This window comes from Amblyomma mixtum, chromosome 3 (genome assembly GCF_055824585.1).
Source record: "Amblyomma mixtum isolate Tamu chromosome 3, ASM5582458v1, whole genome shotgun sequence".
Taxonomy (NCBI): domain Eukaryota; kingdom Metazoa; phylum Arthropoda; class Arachnida; order Ixodida; family Ixodidae; genus Amblyomma; species Amblyomma mixtum.
In genome coordinates, this window is record NC_143014.1 from 226,729,148 (window position 1) to 226,749,558 (window position 20,411).

At 43.2% G+C, this 20,411-nt stretch overlaps 1 protein-coding gene and 1 long non-coding RNA gene across 2 annotated transcripts; one reads left to right on the forward strand and one right to left on the reverse strand.

Moving 5' to 3' along the window:
• Positions 1–1,144: 1,144 nt before the first annotated feature.
• LOC149353908 (uncharacterized) lies at positions 1,145–12,322 on the forward strand. The gene is made up of 3 exons (XR_016291130.1): positions 1,145–1,533; positions 2,639–2,712; positions 12,175–12,322. It is a non-coding gene; the product is annotated as an uncharacterized LOC149353908 (long non-coding RNA).
• A 775-nt stretch (positions 12,323–13,097) lies between these two features.
• On the reverse strand, positions 13,098–17,420 carry LOC149353909 (uncharacterized). Its single transcript, XM_089575878.1, has 2 exons — positions 17,057–17,420; positions 13,098–13,252 (listed from the first exon to the last, which is right to left on the reverse strand). The coding sequence occupies exons 1-2, from the start codon at positions 17,418–17,420 to the stop codon at positions 13,098–13,100; spliced, it is 519 nt and encodes a 172-aa protein (XP_089432004.1).
• Between the last annotated feature and the right edge of the window lie 2,991 nt (positions 17,421–20,411).

Sequence of the window (20,411 nt, forward strand, 5' to 3'; positions counted from 1 at the left end):
CTTTTGACAAAGACTGTACACTTGGCACTTTATGCTGTTAGAATAAAAACTGCAAGACAAATTTCTCTTTTTTTACACGTGCATTTGTTGACTTGACAGTTTCAGAAAAATTTTTTAAAAAGTAACGACTTATATACTTGGGCTTAGATTATCATTAGCAAAATATTTGAGAAAAAGTTTAACTTCATTGTTCACAAAATAATAAATTGCAGGTTTGCAGAGCCCTGCATGCCTGAATCTGAACACTCAATTTCATTCAGAAAATTTTATTGAGCGTGCATTTCAAGACATATACTAATTCAATTAACAAATTGTTAACCACATAGCTGGCCACACAGCTTCTTTGTAGAAGGGTTACGAATACAAATATATACACAGAATATTTCGACAAGGCTGCACTCTTATACATGCACCTCGGTACACAATTACCAGTACAACACTGTTTTTCAAAATAGAAATGCAGATATATATAAATACAATATGAGGATATAAATTACACAGCATATTTCATACTAAGATTTGATTTGGTTTTCACGTTGGATGAGAGAACTCCACTATAAAAAATGCACACCTTCACTGTAGTCTCAAGAAAGCATATACCGTGGAGGTTGTTCTCTCGACGCGCGTTTCAACGCTGCCGCCTCTCACGTCGTGCTGCCGATCAAACAGCGTCCCCATGTTTTTACGACAACCTACTCTCTACGACTGCTACGTTGGGTATTTTGTTAGCCTTGCTGATCTCCCATCAATATAAAAAAAAACTTCCCCATACAAACAGAAATCGGCATGTAATTTCGTGAATGAGCAAAGCAGCAAGCCATACTGCCGTGAGAACTCAGGCATTTTTCAACCGCAGCGCAAGCAACAGGTCGTTAATTCGCGCGTTTCTACCAGTGGTAATTGCTCGCAATCGCTGCAATTTCTGTGGATGCCGATACGGCTGAATACCCAATAAAAATACCAAAAATAAAATAAAAAGTAGGATACAAGCTTTTTCACAACGAAACCGAAACAAAAACTGGTTGTCACCGCCAGGTGGCTGCCGGTAGCTGTTTTTCTGTATAACCCTCATGGCCATGGAGGAAGCTCATGCTCATGGCGGTTCGGGTGCTGCGTCGCCATGCTGCGTCGCGTGCATCGCGCTTCGGCGCTTGCTACAATTCGCTACTTGGATTGTGAGCCGTCGTGAACTGTGTTGTGGTTTGCGTGTGTTTCTTCTTGTTCAAGGGTGCACAATCGCGCAGTGCTGTCGACGTAGCCTATTCGAGGCAAAGTGTCATTTTTCTGGTCTCTCTAACTTTTCAGTCTGTGCGCTTCTTTGTGTAGTCCAGGATGGGTGTCCAGGCACAAAGACGCGCGGGCAGTGTCGCGGTGGAAATGTTCCAAATAAGGCCCGGAATATTTTCTTCTGTGTGACTACGTGGTAGAGAGTGCCGGCTACGTAGCACTCGTGGTGAAATCTCACTGGTTGGTGTAGTGCCCGTGACACGAAGGCAAACAGCGTTCTGCACGACTACGCAATCATCTGAAAAGGTAAGCAGTACTCGTGCATTATCCGAAGCATATAATGCTGGAACGGTGACCTGTCGTACTGCTGCAGTATTCGTGTTCAATGCTATAAAGAGCGTTTAAGGCGCTTTTGTTGTCGCCGCGGTGAGTTGCTCTGCCAAGAATTGTCGCTGTCGGTACTTGTTTTGGCGAAGGGGATGCGACCGTGCGTGCGCTAGCTTTGCATGATTTTGGTATGCGCATGTTTGCGCGTTTTGTTTCTTGTTGAGCACAGATTTGTCCTCGTATATGCCTCGTTCTACGCGTTTCTGCCCATGCTTGTTCACACCACCGCGCACGTTTCAAGGACCGGCACTTTGGCTGTGCGTAAAATGTATGATTGTCTTTCAAGATAGCGTTAGCACTTTGAGGGGGATTGAAACACTTTTTATTCGCCGCGGTTTTTGCTTGGCCCTAGACTGTTGAACCTTAGGTCGTGGGGTCGATCCTGATGGCAGTAGCCGCATTTCGATTTAGGTGAAATGAAAAAAAGAATGCCCCTGTGCTGTGCGATGTCAGCTCACGTTAAGAAATTCTAGGTGGTCTAAATTAATCCGGAACCCTCCAATACGATCAGTGCCCATTTTCCGCATCTGAATTCAAACCCCACTATAAAGAAAGCACTGTCTCAGGTTGCAGTTACCAACGAAAGTTAATTTCCGGCCGTCAGGATCTAATTTTTAAATGAGTATGTGAAGATTTTTTTTTATGATACCGATAGCATTTCTGGCTACCCAGAGTATAGGATCTTGCATTTCGATCACTCTGCTGTTTGAAAATTCGTTTCTGAGGAAAACAAGTGACGCAATAATTGTCTCAGTTATTACGATGTTTATCTACGCTTTCGAACACAGATTTGTTTTGCTCATAGCAAGATTCCTTTACTAGTGCTAGGGGAACTGATGCATTTTAAACAGGGTAGTTTTCCTTTGTATTGAGGCGTATACTTGGGCAAGTATATTTGCGTATACTTGGGCAAGTATATTTTTCGTGATCTTTTTACATTCATGTGATATTCACTGTTGGACCGAGTTCGCATGCTTGTTTTTGTACTCCTGTCATAGTGATAATGGAAAATTGGTATCTGCAGGTGGCACATCTGTCTTCCAGTCCGAGTCAATGGCATGGATTTTGTGGCCACCAGATGAAGTCAAAAGCTGTGTTGTAAGTTGTTACTGCATTGTGCTTTGTTCTTGTGGTTGCCATGAAATGTTCTCTTACTTTCATTGCTCTTGCGAGTATGTTGTCCTGTCTACCTCGCTTGTCCTGTCTACCTCGTTTCTTTGTGTCGTGTCTTTTGCGCAAAAAACCCACAATTCATTGCTCTTTTCCTTAATGCTACTGCTTGGAGCAGTTTGGATTGCTCTGGCCTGATATGTTTACATGTTTATATGAGTAATATTAGTTGGCTGTCAGAATGGGCCGGTTGCAGGCCATTTGAAGTTTTACATTCAATATTGCTCGTCTTTTAACCGTTGCATTCTATGCATGAAGTGCGAAATGTCTGCATGTTTTTGGCTGCATTATGTGATACTATTTGACTACGAATATTAACATTATGATGCATGTGTGTTAACTTAAATATGTGTTTTTATGCCACTCATCGCAGGTCACAGATGTAAAAGAAAAAGTGCACACATGAGAACTGGTTTCATTACTGCTGCCTTGTTTTTGCTAAGCATGGAGAGCTGAGCTAATTGGTTCTGGGTAGAATTATGAGACATCATTCCAGTGTACAAAAACACATGAACGAAGAGAGTAGACTCCATAGACCCCATACTTCAACTGAGGTTGATTCCACAACATGAGCTTTTTACATGCAAAGTGGTACTAGTGACCCCTGTGGCTGAAAAGTGTTTCCTCGACCAGGTAACAATTATTCAATGTTGCAAAAACAAAAACATAGGCGTAAGGTTAGCTTGTCACTCAAGTTGAATGCATTGGCGTGACTAAACATTGCCTACCTGGCTGACCCAACACACATTTGCGTTGAGATAAACTATTTCTTTTTCTGCCTGCCTGCTCCAGTCGCCTTACTTCGGCATTGACGCTGTCACGACTCTGTGACAGCATCAATGCGCAAGTAAGGAGACTGGAGCAGGCAGTTTTCACAGGAGAAATTGTAGCCTTAGTGGTAGAAAGCCAGGTTCGAGAGATGAAGTGTGCTGGGCAGCGCAAGCCGGAAGACAACGCACATTCGCAACAGTGACCTGTCATTGTGCCCTATTGCCATCAGGTGTCACACCGCCTCAAGAAGGCCAGTGACAAACACGATGTACATGTCGTATTTTCAGCTTGGGAAAGCTGGGATGCATGTGCCACCTGATAAATGACGTTACGAAAAAGCCTGCCTACAAAACTAAGCACACCAAACCCCTCGTTAAACATGAGGTTGACATGGTGTACAGCATCCTCCTTGCCTGTGGCAAACATTACATTAGACAGACGAGGCTTGCATCAATGAACGCTTGCTTGAACATTGCAGGACAGCTGATTCATTAAGTGGCAGAGGTCATTTAGCTGAGCACATTCGCCTTTGCTCGCACAAGCGAGCATGCAAGGCGTTTTTGAAAGAAACACATGCCTTGTGCAAGTTTAGCACTTGAAAGGGCTGGGAAATTTTTTAAGCCTTTTGTATCTCTGTTGAAAAAGAGAATTACGTCAGCAGCCCTTCTGCAGCGCTCCAGAAAAAGAAATAGATTATCTGGAGGCAAATATGTTTGTTGGGTCAGCCAGGTAGGTGATGCATAGGCGTGCCGATGTGTTTAATGTGAGTGGCAAGATACCTTTACCCCTATGTTTTTTTGTGTTTTGGTTTTTGCCGTCCTGAATAATTGTTATCTGGTGGCGGAAATACTTTTCAGCCCCAGGGATCACAGTACCCCTTTGCACATAAAAAGCCTGTGTTGTGGAATAAACCTCAGTTGAAATATGGTGTCCATGGAGTCTACTCTCTTCATCCGTGTGATTTTGTGTGCCGGAATGATGTCTCATAATTCTCCCTTGTTTTCAGTGAATAAGGAGGGCTTCTGGTGTCTCTTTTTTTGTATGTGATGGTTATAACAAAGTGGCTACCCATAAACTGTCATTTTGGGCTTAATTGAAGGATCCTTGGGAATTTGTTTGACAGCATATTCCATGGGCACTTTCTTGAGAAAAATCAGTTATTTGTTACCCATTTCACTGCATTAACCATTGCTTCTCATCATGTCTCGAAAGTCATTGATAAGCACAAGCTTTCGAGTACCTGAGGGCTGTGTGAGAAGCCTTCTGACATACTTTAAACTACTGAGGATATCTGAAGACAGATTTTACCAATAATTGTTAGCCAATCCAAACCTCTTGGTTCTATCCCTGACAACCTGAAGCTGACCTGTCAATAATTAAGGCTGGAAACCGTTCTGATCCCCAAACTGTTCTCCTATTTTATTGATGTGCATTTTGCATGAACTGTTAGAGCACGAAATGAGTCCGCATATTACTTGCCACCATAATTCAAACTAATATTTCTATACCACTCATCACGGCTCCCATTCTCTTTACTAATGTGCAATCCAACTTTTTGAATTCACAACAGATTTTCACCCAAATTTAGATTCTTTATTTTAGGCAAGTGTCATCGACTTGAATTTCTCCAAAGCTTTTCATGTTTGTCATTATAACCTTTTAGCTACACTCTCATGCTTGAGCCTTCATTCTTTGATATTAGTGTAGATTCATTGCTTCCTGTTCTACGGCTGGCCTTAAAAAACTATTGTACTTCTTCTCTTATGAAGCCCAGCATATCAATATGCAAAATCATAAGGCGTCCCTCATCCTGAGTCACTTTGGGATGTTAAACCCCCATAAACCAAACCAAGCACATTACTAAAGTACATTAATATTAGCCATTCAATAACAGTCTTTGTCTTTATGTCCCAACCTTGTCTTTATGACTGCATTATTCTGAAGGATGCCCCAACTATCTCAGCTACTCTGACTGTATTGACTTTTGCAAGACGGATGAATGGGCTTGTTTGTAATTCATTATGTCAAAACAGCGCAAAGAAGAGAAAGATGAGGAAGGAATGCGACGGTGCGAGTGCTGACTTTCAAGAAGGTTTATTGGAAAGCACATCAAAATATATACACTGTGGCCTAAAAAAAGAATGAAGAAAGGGTGCCTTGTAACATTCACTTTGGATCTGTCAAAAACAAAACGAAAGTTGAATATGAAGCATTTAAGAGCATGAACTCTTTCTTAGGGAGCGATAAAGAAGGTGTGTTAACACATTGATTGCGTTTTTTCTACAATTTCAGTGGCCTCGATCATCTCATGCACAAACTTTTCTGTGTCTGTCTATCACAATGCAGCACAAGAAATTACGCCTCACAGCATAAAGGATGTGGCAAACGATCGCAGTCGCGACAATGAAACATCAGATTCCCCCTGCTAGCTTTGTTCACATCATAACGGTGGTCTTTTGACCTCTCATTGGCACCTCTGCTAGTTTCTTGCTGAAGTTGATACATTAGCCAGATGGTTCAACTTTAGATTATTACATAGTTTCTTGGCTCTGGACATTGCTATTAAGAAATCAGCTGTTGTGTGACACTTGAACTCAGAATTAACTGCCTCCGTTGCCTTGGACAGAAAGACGCCTTTAGACATGACCACAAAACCACCTTCTTTATCAGCAGTTGAATGCGATAGGGCCCACCGTCTTAAACCCGTTACAGTTCAGCCTGCGGGCAAGTTTCTGGCATGGTTCAAACCACGACACCCCATCAACCAACGCCCCCTGAAACACACCTGTCACGCTCAGGTCCAGGCACAGGAAGGCAAGACGTCAAAGTATGGCAAACAGCTCCAGAATAGTCCTCTTCGAAGGAACAATGGCAAATTTTGGCCCGTATATGCTTCAAGCAGCAGACGAGGCAGCAACTCAGTGTCGACATTGTGCACCTTGTTTTCAGACACTCGTGCCTTGGCTTCTCTGCTCCGGGCTAGTGAGCGCAAAGTGGCTGCAAAGTGGCATTCCAGATGGCTTTCACCTGGTCAACGGTGCGTGACACCGTCAACCAGCCACTCCCTGGCTTGTTTTCAGGCACAAGAGTTTGACAACAAGGTGCACACCTTCAGCTTGGAGTCGCTGCCTCGTCTGGTCCTTGAAGTGCTTATGGACCAAAATTTTCCTTTCCTCCGAAGAGAACTATTGTGGAGATGCTTGCCATGGTTTGACGAGTTGCCTTTTCCACGCACAGACCTGAGTGTGACAGGTGTGCTTCGGGATGTTTTGATGCAGTGTCACGGTTTGAACCCTCTTTAGGAACTTGCCCACAGGCCGAACTGTGTCGTATTTAAGAGGGTGGGCCCTCTTGCTTTCAACTGCTGATAAACGGTGGTTTTGTGGTCGTATCGAAAGGCGCCTGTCAGTCCAAGGCCACAGATGCAGTGTATTCTGAATTTGAGTGCCACTTACTATCTGATTTGTTAAAAGCAAAGTCCAGTGCCAAGAAACATTAACAATCTAGAGTTTAACCATCAGGCTAATGCCATCAACTTCAGTAAGAAAAATTGTCCAGCTATCTTCTTTACCGCAAAGACCCATAAAGGTGACTGCTCCTTGAGGGTTGTAGTTTAAGAGAATGGAACCTGTCAGAAACAAATCGCCTTCTCTTTGCGACATAAAATTAAGTTGCTAAGCATTGATGACTCCTCTCGTGTAAGATCTGCAGAGAAAGTAACGCAGTTTCTACACAATAACTCTCGCACCAGTTGCATGGGGTGCTATGTTGACATCAAGGATTTATATTACGCCATCCCTCAATCAGGATCAATAATGTGTTGAAGAATTCATTAACCTAAATGGAGCAGTGGCATTCCAAACGTCTCAGGAGTTTTGGTGAATAATTTTGTCGCACTTTTAAGCTCATACCTTCAGTCCACCTTTATTACATTTCAGAATAGCTTGTTTTTGCAAAAAAAACTATTAGCGCCGCTGTTACGTGGCTTATTGCAGGATCTCCAATCCTGACGAAGCATTGTCTAAGGTGAGAGAGGAGTTCAGTCAAAGCCTCAGTCCACTTTGAATCACCACTGAAATTATAGAGGATAATATGTCATCACATTTATTGGATCTCAATCTTGGGTGGTTACACTTGTTGGGCTTACGAGCCAAGGGAAAACAAGCTACTTTTACCATTTTCTTCGGTTCAGTCTAAGCTGGTCAAGAGGTGTCACTAACCTTTGCTTCAAAAATTCCTTAATGAAATCCTGTTTGATTGCCATGACATCCAGTTTTGCCCAGCTCATATGCCGTTCGTCCTTTACTGGATATTTAGAACCTTTGTCAGTGTCTTTAGCCGATTGCTTTAAGCAGAAGTTGAAACATTCTTTTTGTGCCCCCGTCGAGACTGTAACTCCCAAAAGGAAGTTTGTACGTACCTTTCTCTACATCCACAATTGGTCGCACCGGTTAAATAGGCAGTCGAGTTGGCGTCGATATTGTTTTTCTAACCCTATGAAGTTTCAGTACCTGTAGTCAACCGAGATTATCCATCAGAGTCTCTTCGTGCACTGCACAGAAGACATAGTGTGTTCGAACGCCTTGAAATGCGGCTATGTTTACAGTGGGAAAACAGGCAAGTGTGTCACTGAGAGGTTTAAAAGACCACCACGACGATGTGAACAAAGCTTGCGGGAGAACTTTGATGATTCACTGTCGCAATTGCAATTGTTTGCCAGATCCTAAACGCTGTGAACCGGAATTCATGTTCTGCATTTTGCCTGACAGACACAGAAAAGTTTGTGCGTGAGATAATCGAGGCCACTGAAATTTAAAAAAAAACCGTAATCACTGTGTTAGCACACCTTCTTTACGCTTCCTAAGGAAGAGTTCATGCTCTTAAATGCTTCTTTGTCAGTTTTTGTTTTGTTTTACACTCATGCAATGTGGTTGACACAAGGTGCCCTTTGTTCGTTGTTTTTTTTAGGCCACAGTGTATATATTTTGACGTGGTTTCCAATACACATTGGCGATAGTCAGCACTCATGCCATCATATTTATTCCTTCGTTGTCCTTGTCTTGTCTGCATTGTTTTGTCACAACGTATTGACCTCCTTTCCCACCTCTAGGGTTAATGGTATGGAGAAACCTTAACCAGGTGCAGCCCCACATACTTGGAGCATGTCACGATACATGCTGCTGGCACCACAAGGGCACTCGGGTTTATCAGGAGATGTCATGATCTGTGTGCTCTTGCCATGCTGCGCAGTTTATGCATAAAAATTTTATTGATTCCAAACTGAAGTATTCCCTAGCTCTTTCAATTTTGCACCAAACTGTTTGATGCTACGCCACCAACTCCCTTTAATCCAACAGCGACACTTGGTACAGCATATGTGTAATCAGTCATCTCATTTGACCACCAGACATCACTGCATAAAAGGGGAAACGCTCGTTTAGGTGTGTTCCATATACTCTACAATACTTTTCCACAACTTAATGTTAAATGTTGCTGCCCCGCTTCAGACCAGGATGCCATCACAACTAAATCAAGAAATTTTTCCTGTTCCCATTGAAGAATAAATCAAATCAAAGTTTATTTCCCATCTAGCACTACAGATGGAGGAATCGTAGAAAAAAGCTGCCCTTGGGCAGCTTGACGAGTCTACAATCCTTATTATTGACAGGGAGGCAACACAAGAGTTTATACAATTTTAAAAAACAAGCACATCAAGGAAGCACCGGAGAATACACGAAACAGCAATATGTATACATAATGAAACTTAAACAATGTTATGCAAAAACAAATTATGTAGTTCATGACGTGAAAAAGAAAACAAATCGAGGTTAATGTGGATATACCTATTTAGAAGAGATGGAAGTGTGTACTGAAGGCATTCCCTACCAAGATTTAGTCGAGGTGTTGGCACTGTCCATTCTTCGCCACGTCTTGTTGGATAGACTGATTCTTTTTTCCTTAGTTCTGCAAAATTTTTAAGATTTGTTACATTCTTCTTGATTTTTGTTTTAAAAGTAACACTGAGGCGATATTTATAAAGATTATGTGCTTTAATAACTCTGGAATGACAAAAGAAAGCTGCACTGGGATGTCGGAACGGTAAATTATATGCATTTCGGAGATATCTTTTTTGCATTAAATGAATACGTTCAAGGTTAGTGAATGTTGTAGTGCCCCACACCAACTGGCAATAGTTTAAATGCGAGTTGAATATTGAATTGTATACCAGCATCTTAGTTTTTGTGGGAAGTATGTATTTTAGACGGCCTATAACACCAGTGATTTGAGCTATTTTTTTCAAGATATAATTGACATGATAATCCCATGACATACTGGCAGAAAATATGACCCCAAGGCATTTAAACTGCTCAACAATTTCTACAGCCCGCGAGTTTAATATAATATTCTCGTGCAGTGGGATAACTTTATTTTTTGGCCTAAATATGACAGCTTTGGTCTTACTCTCATTTATTTGCATCAGGTTAACTGCAGACCAGACCTCAAGAGGCATTGTGGCATTACATTGTTTGATAAGTTCATGAACATTTTCACCTGAAAAAAATACGCTCGTATCGTCTGCATAGATGGAAAACTTTGTATTATCGCTAATGTTGACAATATCGTTTCGGTAAATATTGAAGAGTAGAGGCCCTAGCGTACTGCCTTGAGGGACACCGTAGAAGAGCGGCTTCGGTTCAGACTGTATACCATTTATGTACACCACTTGCTGTCTAAACGACAAATAAGAACTTAACAATGAGAGCGCTTTTTCTCGGATACCATAGTAGTGTAATTTATTTAGTAAGATTTTATGATTTACCAGGTCAAAAGCCTTTGAGAAGTCCACAAATACACCAATGACAATAGATTTGTTTTCAAGTTGCTTTATTATATATTCCTTTTGTTGGAGTAATGCAAGTTCAGTGGATTTGCTTTTGCAGGAGCCAAACTGAAATGGTGTTAGCAAGTTAAATTTATGGATGAAATTTGACATTCTTAGATGCAGCATTTTCTCAAATGCTTTCGAAAACACTGGCAAAATAGAGATTGGTCTGTAGTTGGCGAGGGCGTTGCGATCTCCTTTTTTGTAAAGAACAACAACTTTTGCTAATTGCATTTTTTCCGTAAAAACTGCAGTTTCTAAACAGATGTTAAAGATGTGAGCAAGTATGGGAGCAATTATGTCAACTACATGCTTGACTGGCCGTATTTGGATATCATCAATGTCACAGCTACTGCTATTGTTAAGATTTGTTATCACCGACACTACTTCGTCTACCGTGACTGGGTGCAGAAAAATTGTTTCATCATTCTGAATTCGAACATATTTGCAAGCGTCAGATCCGGCAGCACGTGTTATAGCACGGGTAGCCAAGCTCGTTAAAAAAGTATTGAATACATTAGCCAGTTCGACGCCAGAAACTTCCTTTCCATCAATATTTAATTTTGTTAATGCAGTGCGTGAACTGTCCCGCTGCAGAAGTGTATTTAATCTCGACCATAGTACACCATTTCGAACATTCTTAACATCTAGAAGTGACACGTGATAGGCTGTTCGTGTAGACCGCAGTTTTTTAGTCAATTTGTTCCTATATTTCTTAAATACCGCAAGGTCCTCAACCTTCCGGCTGCTCAAAAATTTTCTGTACAGCTTGTCTTTCATTTGTATTTCTCCGCGAAGCTCTGGCGTTACCCATGGCTTGCGGATTCTGCGACTTTTCACGCGTGTTACAAGAGGAAAGCAGTCGTGATATATCTGTTTAAAGCAATCGACAAACGTATTATAGGCAACATTTGCATCATGAAGTTCAGCTATCTTACTCCAATATACTTTCATGAGCGCATCCCTAAAGGATTTCAATGATGATTCTGTAATAGCTTGGTATGTGATTGATGTGGACTTACTTCCTATTGTACTAGCGTTCTCAATGCAAGCAAACACAGGAAGATGGTCACTAACACAACAAGATAAAACACCAGAAAAAGCATTCAGCTGCATAGAGTTAGTAATAATTAAATCGAGAATAGAATGGCCTTCGCTTGTGACTCTACCTCACCACATTTTCATTGCATGTGGTCCCTCAAAATTATGGAAATAAGTGATATCGCTTGGAGCATTGACACTGGTTTGTTTTACCTTTTCTTTACTGCTGTTTTTATTTTTTGCAACTGATGTATCAATGGATTGTATGCCTCTTCGTAGTGTATCGTCTGCGACATCTCAGCTGTGCTACTGCAGTCACCCTTCTGATGTTACCTTTATATTGTCCCTCTTATTAATACCCCACTAAAAGCCTTCAGAGGACAAAAAACGATGGCTTTTTTATTTTGCTCATTATGGCACACGTCAGGCTTATGTTTAGGGATATAGGAGAGGCCTTTGTCTTGCAGTGGTGCTAGTTATGCTGCTGATGATGGTACTTAATGACGAGCATATGATATATTGAATAAGAACCTCAAATTATTTTTCTTTTTGAGTGCGAATAGCTTCAGTGGTTCTTGATTTAGGCTCACTTTATTCCTGTGGCCACAATACGGAGTTTACTTTTTTAGCACTCTAATACTGGCAAGAATAAAAACTTGTGGATCCTAATTCTTTCATTTCAATCTTTTCTGCAGAGTGCATCGCCCAGTTTTCCCAAGCCCTCATGCACCGGTGGTACATCAACAAGGCTGTTTCATGGGGCCCAGCTGCATTGACAAGTGGCTAAAGAAGAGCAAGAGGAGCATGAACACAAAATAAAACTGGCTGTAGGAGCTTCATCTATTTTGAAATTTGCTGTCTCATTGCGACAGACATAACATTGCTGCATGGCCCCTGCCCCAACATCTCCCAGTCATTCCAACATGCCCAGTCATTCCAACATGCCCAGTCATTCCAACATGCCCAGTTATTCCAACATGCCCACTCATTCCAACCTGCCCAGTCATTCCAACATGCCCAGTCATTCCAACATGCCCAGTCATTCCAACATGCCCAGCATTCCAACATGCCCAGTCATTCCAACGCATTTTCCATTACCATAATCCACCAAGGTTTCCAGTGTTGGTTTCCAATATTTACATCATTGCCTTTTTTTCCAATAGGGGAGTTTCTAACGGCTGTAGGATTTCATGACTGGGCATTTTGCTTGCTATAATACTGCGCAACAATAGCAGCTAGAACGCAATAGCGCAGAGCTGATAATAGGATTTAGTAAGGGTGTAAGAGGTCCATACTACGACAGGAATGCGAGCTGGAGGACCTGCTCACGAAGTAGAAATTATTACATTTAGAAACTGCATAGCATTAGTCCATAGGACCACAGGCGATGAAGACACAAGAGAGACGGCATACTTCAAGTATTCTTTACTGCTTCAAAGGTGACTGCTTTACTGCTTCAAAGGTTTAACTGGAGATAAAAAAACTACCGAGCAAAAAAAAAAAAAGCAGCAGTATTAAAAACGCTTCTTGGCATTCCTTGGGGTGGCACCTTTTTTCTCAGCAGAAGTTTCAGTGGTTTCGTTTGCTCTGGGGCCCGCCGCCGTTATCCTCGTCCTTTTCACTTGGCTGCTAGCGCACTGCACCTCTGAGCTGCAGGCTTGGCCGCCCCCGGCTTTCTCCCAGCTGCCTCCAGTACCGACGTGGCATTCTTTTTCACCATGGGAACCTCAGCCTCCTTGGTGGCAGGCTTGGAGTGTTTGAAGACCATCCTGGCTTGAGATGCGGAAGGAATAAATGAGATGAAATAAATAAATCCGATCTTGATACCCGCGCCACGCAGGCCACGTGAACCACTTGCTGGGTGTACAGTCAAATGTTCAAAGCAATCCCTTAAGGTAGAGTAGATTTCTAGTGAGCGAGTAATAATTACTTCTATCCACCCAAGCACAGCTATGCGGCTGTAATTAAAAGCTATACAGCTTCCACAGAAACTTCGTTGTTCAAGTAAAGTTTGTCCTGGTCCGAGGTTCAAACCCGGTACCGGAATGAATTTTTATTTTGCTACGAAGTTTATGTGGAAGCTGTATAGCTTTCTATTGCAGCCGCATGGCGGCTCTTGGGTGGATACCAATAACCAATTGCTTCATTATTATTGAAGGGTGTCGCTGGTCATTTGACCATCACTGTTCCCACTTCGAGTTATTGATCAATTCGCTCTCGACCTACCATAAGCTTGCCGTCCCAGTTACCTCAATTGGTAGAGCGCCTGCTCTGGTGAAGCGGTGGTCCCGGGTTCGAACCCCGGACCAGGACGATTTTTTCTTTAAGTACGAATTTTCTGAGAAAGCTGTATAGCTTTCCTTTTTAGCCGTATGGCTACGCTTAGGTGGATGCCAATGAGTAATTACTCCCTTATTAAGAGTGTACGTGTGCGTGTAAATCTGTACGTGTACTGCCTGCCCCGTTGCGAGTCAGGACTACATCTACGCTACGCTTCCAACGAATTACTGCCTGCGAAATATGGATAAGCACACTGCTTGTAAGCACTACTTTTCTAAAAGCGACTGTAGTTTTTCCCCGCCAGGAGAGCCGAGGGCTCCGTGAATGGCACTCAGGGTCGACGTGGCATTCGGCAATTGGTGGCGGACCAGAACATGACGACGTACAAACGGAAGTGAGCCCACTTCTACCGTAAAAGATGCTTGCCTGTTGTCCGGTGGCCGATCTGCACCCGGGGCGATTCAGAGAGCGAACAGCGCTACTCGAATGCTATACACTTTAGTACCGAACAAAAATTATTTTCATCTTGTTGCTGGCTTCATCCTCGGCTTGTGGGAGCATGGTCTACAAAATGGGAGCTACGCCAGACTTCGCTTTTCTACGATTTGCTAACCCCAGCGCGCCATCATCGCGTGCGGTTTATCTCAGCGCATGATTGCCGGTGTAATGGTACAAGCAATACGAAAGGAATTGCTTCGTTCACAGCAGAGAAGAATTTTTTTTAACTGCTGCATCGAAGTGGTAAAAGCCTTACAGGGATCATGTGTCTGGAAGAAAACGAATTCGGAAAACTTGAAAGTATACCCACTCACACTTTGGGAGGGGTCCTTTACTATAGGCCAATGAAGCGTTACACGTCGCGTTGGTTCGATCTGTACGCTCTTCCGCGATCCCCCATCAACGAATATGGACCTCCTTAAGTGGACATGCTCCGATCTCGCTTGCAAGAGTCACGAACACCTTTGGAGGCTCCAACTGGAATCGGCTTGGCTTAGCCTGTTCTTAAGGGGGCCTTACCTACAGGCCTGGCTTCGTCCTAAACTGAGACTAAATTTTGAGAAAAAGTTTTTTCAGAGCCTTGTTTAGTAGCACAAATAGCCTTGCACGTGAACTGTAAGGCTGCTCAGGAACAGCCTTGGACAGTAGTTTGCTGAATATGGGTTCGCGGAAAAAAAAATTCTTCCGCGGTCAGGCAAAGGAGGTCAATGAAAGGCATACAAGCATGAAGGAACAAGCGTTCTCTATCCGCTAGCTGAAATGCATACCAACTAAGGGGCTATAACCACTCGGCTATAGCCACTCAGCCACTCATTATAGTGACGCATCAGAGGAATAAATTCGTTTCCACGAATCCGCATCCTGTAAACTTTTGTCCATGACTCTATTTATTTATTTATTTATTTATTATTACCCTCAGGGTATAAACATTACAGAGGGGAGTGGGTTTTAATCAATAAACAAACAAAAAATATGCACAGCAACAAGAACATACAATACTGTAAGTGACAGTTAAGTTTGGTTAAAAAATGATCCAAAGTCAGTCCCATAGCACTTAATTAATATAACACAACGAAATTCTCGATAACGTTTGAGTGTACACAGTGGTGAAATTAAATAATATATGAACACACAGGAAGGAGGTAGATTTTATACAAAGTTAAGAAAAACTCGCATGGTCTATATTGCGCACGGCAGACTGAAATAACCAAAATTTATCGATTGTTGCAACGGAAGAGGGAAGGCGGTTCCAGTCTTTAGATGTGCGGGGTATGAATGAGTCTGAGAAACATTTAGCGTGGCATGAATTTATGCCAACCTTGTGAGCGTGGTCAGTGCGTGATGATACATATTAAGGCGGAATGAGCAATTTATCGTGTAAGTCATCATGGTAAAATATCTTATGAAAGAGGCATAACCGTGCATGCTTTCGACGAAATGTGAGGGGTAGCAGATTGAGATTAGATTTCATTGAGGATACACTAGCAGTGCGGTGATAATTAGAGAAGATAAACCAGCTGCATTATTTCGAATCATTTCCAGCTGGTTAATGAGATCAGTAGTGACCGGGTCCCAAACTGAAGATGCGTATTCAAGTTGCGAACGAACTACCCTTTTGTAAAAGAGAAGCTTGGTACTAGAAGGGGCCGAGCGAAAGTTCCGTTTTAAGTAGCCTAGCATGCGATTTGCTTTGTTGACAATGAATTCGACATGACTGTTCCAGCTAAGGTTAGAAGCGATATGAATGCCTAGGTACTTGTATGACGCTACTGATTCGAGAGCTACATTGTTAAGGTGATACGTAGGTGAGTTGCTAGATGACCTAGATACGCGCAGGAATTTACACTTGTTAACATTTAGCGTCATTTGCCATGCTTTGCACCAAGAGGAGATGTTGTTAATGTCAGTTTGAATTGCGCGTACGTCATCGTCGGTTATTATTTCACGGAAAAGGACGCAGTCGTCTGCAAATAAGTGAATTGATGATGTAACAGAATCAGGCAGGTCATTAATGAATATTAAGAAGAGTAAGGGCCCAAGCACGGTACCTTGAGGAACGCCAGAAAGAACGGGGTGTAAATATGAGTTAGTTCCATTAGTTGCTACAAACTGCTGACGGTCTGTTAAAAAGCACTCTAGCCATTTTAGTACGTCAGTATAGAGCCCTATCATGCGCAGTTTTAGTAGCAAAAGCCGGTGACAAACTTTATCAAAAGACTTGGCGAAATCTAAAAATATGCAATCTGCAGTGGAACGATGATCAAGAATTGCATGCAATTTATGAGTAAAGAGAACAAGTTGCGTTTCACATGAATATGACTTACGAAAACCGTGTTGTGCATGATGAAAAAACGAGTTTGACTCTAAGAAATTTGCTATATGTGAAAAAAGAACGTGTTCTAGGATCTTACAGGGGATGCTGGTGATTGAAATAGGCCGGTAGTAGTAAGGTGAGTGCTTGTTTCCAGATTTATGTACTGGAATCACCTTCCCTATCTTCCAGTCTGCCGGCATCGCGCTATTTTCTATAGACTGCTGAAATAATTTAGAAAGAATAATCCCTGAGCTCCTCGACTCTAGCTTCACCTCCGAGCAAAAGGAGTCGGTCAAGGGGAGCCGTAGCCTCTCCTTACTTGGCATGCATATCATAAACATTTAGTACGTCGAATTCTAAGTGTCATGAGGCTCCCTCAATGGGCTCGCGTTTTCGCTGAACAGCGCTTTACACCGTAGTCAAACCAAAATGCTCTGCGAATGTTTGCTCAGATTCAAAAATACGGCTGTTCATGATAAACTTACCATGCTGGTCGCGCGGAGGGTGGTGGACGGCTGCGCCTGGCTGGGTGCGGTCCCGTGGGAAGACAGCTTGCCGCGTCATCGGAGGGCCTCGACCCAGATATGGCCGGCTATCACAACCAGTTCCCTGTGCTCCTCGACCCAGAGCTTCGGGCCGGCGATCACCACCAGTTCCCTGTGCTAAGCGTTGGCTGCGGCGACGTAAGAGCTGCACCAGGATATGTTCAACCTCTGGGACGGGGTGATAGACCAGTGCCCGGTCGGAAGGAGAAGACTGCGCATGGGGATTGATAGAACCTTCGCGCCTGCGGGTTTGGGAAGCGTCTGGGTAGCACTCATCCTCCCAGTAGTTGTTCGGATGGCACATCCTTGAAGCACAGGCGGAGCTGGTTCTGGAGACCTGGGAGCCCAACCCTGCACAGAACGGTGGTTGGTTGGTGGGTTAGCCTGAAATAAAATGGCACATACCCACTACGGTGGAGTGGCCAAGACACAGGCTGTGAACAAGACCAGCGGCCTCGTGCGAATTCGTTTTTATCGGTTTCGTGTTCTCTTTTTAGCGCGTGTTTGCGAGAAATTACACTTGCTGAATTTATCCGTATATTAGGAGTTAGCGACGGTTAAAATTCAGCGCATGGCTGATAAAACCAATTGAGGGGCTGGAATAAAATTGAAACCGACATTAAGTTAAAAAAAATCATTAGCAGGTCCAAAATTTGCAATCATGCCGCATCAGTGAGAAAGACGGAGAAAAAGAACGAGGCAAGGCAAACATCAGCGCCAGAAAAACTCTCTGTGCACCCTAATTCGTGGCCGATGCCTCTGTGTGGGCATGTGCCATTGTACAAGGTTAACAACAACAACAGCCGCCGCGGTGGCTCAGTGGTCATGGCGCTCGTGCTACTGACTCGAAAGACGCGGGTTCGATCAAGGCCGGGAAGGTCGAATTTCGATGGTGTATCACATCGCAGTGACGGCACTTGACAGCATGAAGGCCAGAACAAGAACGCACCTCTATTGCGGGCCATCGTATTTATAGCATTCGCGAAAGCGCGGTTTGTGCAATGCGCGTGTCAGACACATTGTCCGAGTTATCACGCAAGCTCGATGCAGATGGAGACGAAATTCTAGGGGCCAGTGTATTGTGCGATGTCAGTGCACGTTAAAGAAATCCAGGTGGTCGAAATTTACGCAGTCCTTCACTACGGCGTGCCTCAGAGCCAGAGTCGCTTCGTAACGTTAAATCCCAATAAGCAAAACCAAACATCAACGCCGTGTTAGTGTTGCCTCGTTCTTTGACTTTCGCGCTGTTGTCGAAGGAATTTCGAACCAACTTGCCCAGCATTTTGTCCTCTAGAATTATATTAGAAGCCACGTCGCGGTTTTTATGTTCATCGAGTAACCATGTATAGGGGACCGCAGCTTCGCAGGGGGGCGCTGCGGACGCCAGTGAAAAGCGCCCTCTCCGACCGACTCCGTATTTTTGTCCGGGCAAACCGGTCACCCCTCCCATTGAGTAGCTGCGTGAGCAGCGCGCTTTCCCCTGAAAAAAAGCCAGTTCTGCACGTACTTAGCACGCGTTGGCCAGCCTGCAAATCTCTTTGTGCAGTCCCGAGCTTTTTCCCTCGTGCTTGAACGCTGGCGAGCTTCAGAGGATTAGCAAAATGTACAGGGGCGCTAGAAAAAAATGCGAACAGCACGGCGCCCACGCGCTGCGCAGTCGGAATTTATCTTCAATGCGTTTTTATCTCGGTAGTAACAAAAAGACGCTAGAGTGGTACATTATTGTATCACGGATGTCTCTAGCGTATTTGTGTTGCGAGCCAAGTATAAGCGTGACGAATATAAATTCCAACAGCGGAGAGCCTAGGCACTCCGCTGTTCGCACTTCTTTCAGTCGCGGCAGTACGCTCTGAGATGTAGGTTAAAAGAAATAGTGGACAGTGAATTTTTTTTTTCGCTGCGAACTTGAAAAAAGAACTGCTAGTGGATCAGGCCCACTACGTGAAGCAGATTGTTGACGAAAAAGCCGGTACCGTAACGGCGAAATGTGTATCGCAAGTAAATGACGAGACCATTTAAGACGTGGAATTCGAGGTAAATGCCATTTTTTTTTGGCACGGCCATCTTCGCAAGATGCTTAATTTCGTTGGGTGACTGAGCACTTCGGTGCATGTAGGTTTGTTGGCCAAATAATAATGATTTTGTTACGTGTTTCGATGAATAATGATGGAAATAATTTTTATTTTAACTTAAAATAAAGTGGCCTTAAGGCGACACGCGAGGCTGAGGAGAAAAAAGAAAACACGCACGAAATGCGCCTACCAGCTGCTTGCTATATACGGCTAAGAGAAAAAATGCTCTAGTTTGTCAATCGCTACAACGGAGATAAGCGGTTCGTATATTTATTTTAATTCCGATTACAGCGCACGCGCATCCCCAAAACAATTATTTGCAGAGCCATCGCTCATATGCAAACGCTCATTCATGTGCAAGCAAACATTTTGATTATTTTTATTTTTTGAAATTTTTTACATGTAAAGCAACTTCGAAAATTGAGCCCGGCGTCACAAGTCGGAACATTCAGGCGATCACTGACCTTGCCTCACACGCGTCTGCATAATGCCGCTAGCTGCAGTCAGTCTCCAAAATAAAAAACGGTAAAAAAAATGAGTTTCGTTAGCGCGAGCTTTACTAAACACTGCATGCTTAGTGAATTACAGCAAAAACTGCGCAGAAATAATATTACGCGTGCGACATACCAAACGTGTTTAGTAACAGGAAAAAGCTTACTTCACCCTGCCCATAGCAGTTATCGAGGCCTGCCGTTTCTCGTTCTGATCCATTTCATACGCAACAATTCCAGACAAAAACATTTTTGAATAGTAAAAAATGTATGACCGCATTTTTTTTTCATATACTGGAAGATTTGACTATAGCAATCTCCCATCGATAGGCTTGCATTTTTTTTTTCGTATTAACGTTTTTCCTATCGTCAACTGCTCGATACGAGCGATGAAAAATATTTAAGATTTTGCTGCATATAGAAAGGGTGGACCATTACCTTCAATATTTCCGTTACTGTACGTTACAATTTTCCAATATTAAATTTTTTTTCCCAAGAATGTAGGACATCACCAGGAAATCTGTAGAATTACACGGGCATTCCTTGGCCGTTGATGTTCAGAGAACTATTGTGACAGCCGCACACACAACCAGTTTCTCCACTCTTAGAACGTCGCGGAATTCACAGCGAGCGGCAACACCACTTTTGTGCGCCCGCGAGCAGGACGGCACGTGCTCACAATGAAAGAGAGAGTGCCAGCTGCGCGAGCAGCACGCGCGTACCAGCCGACAG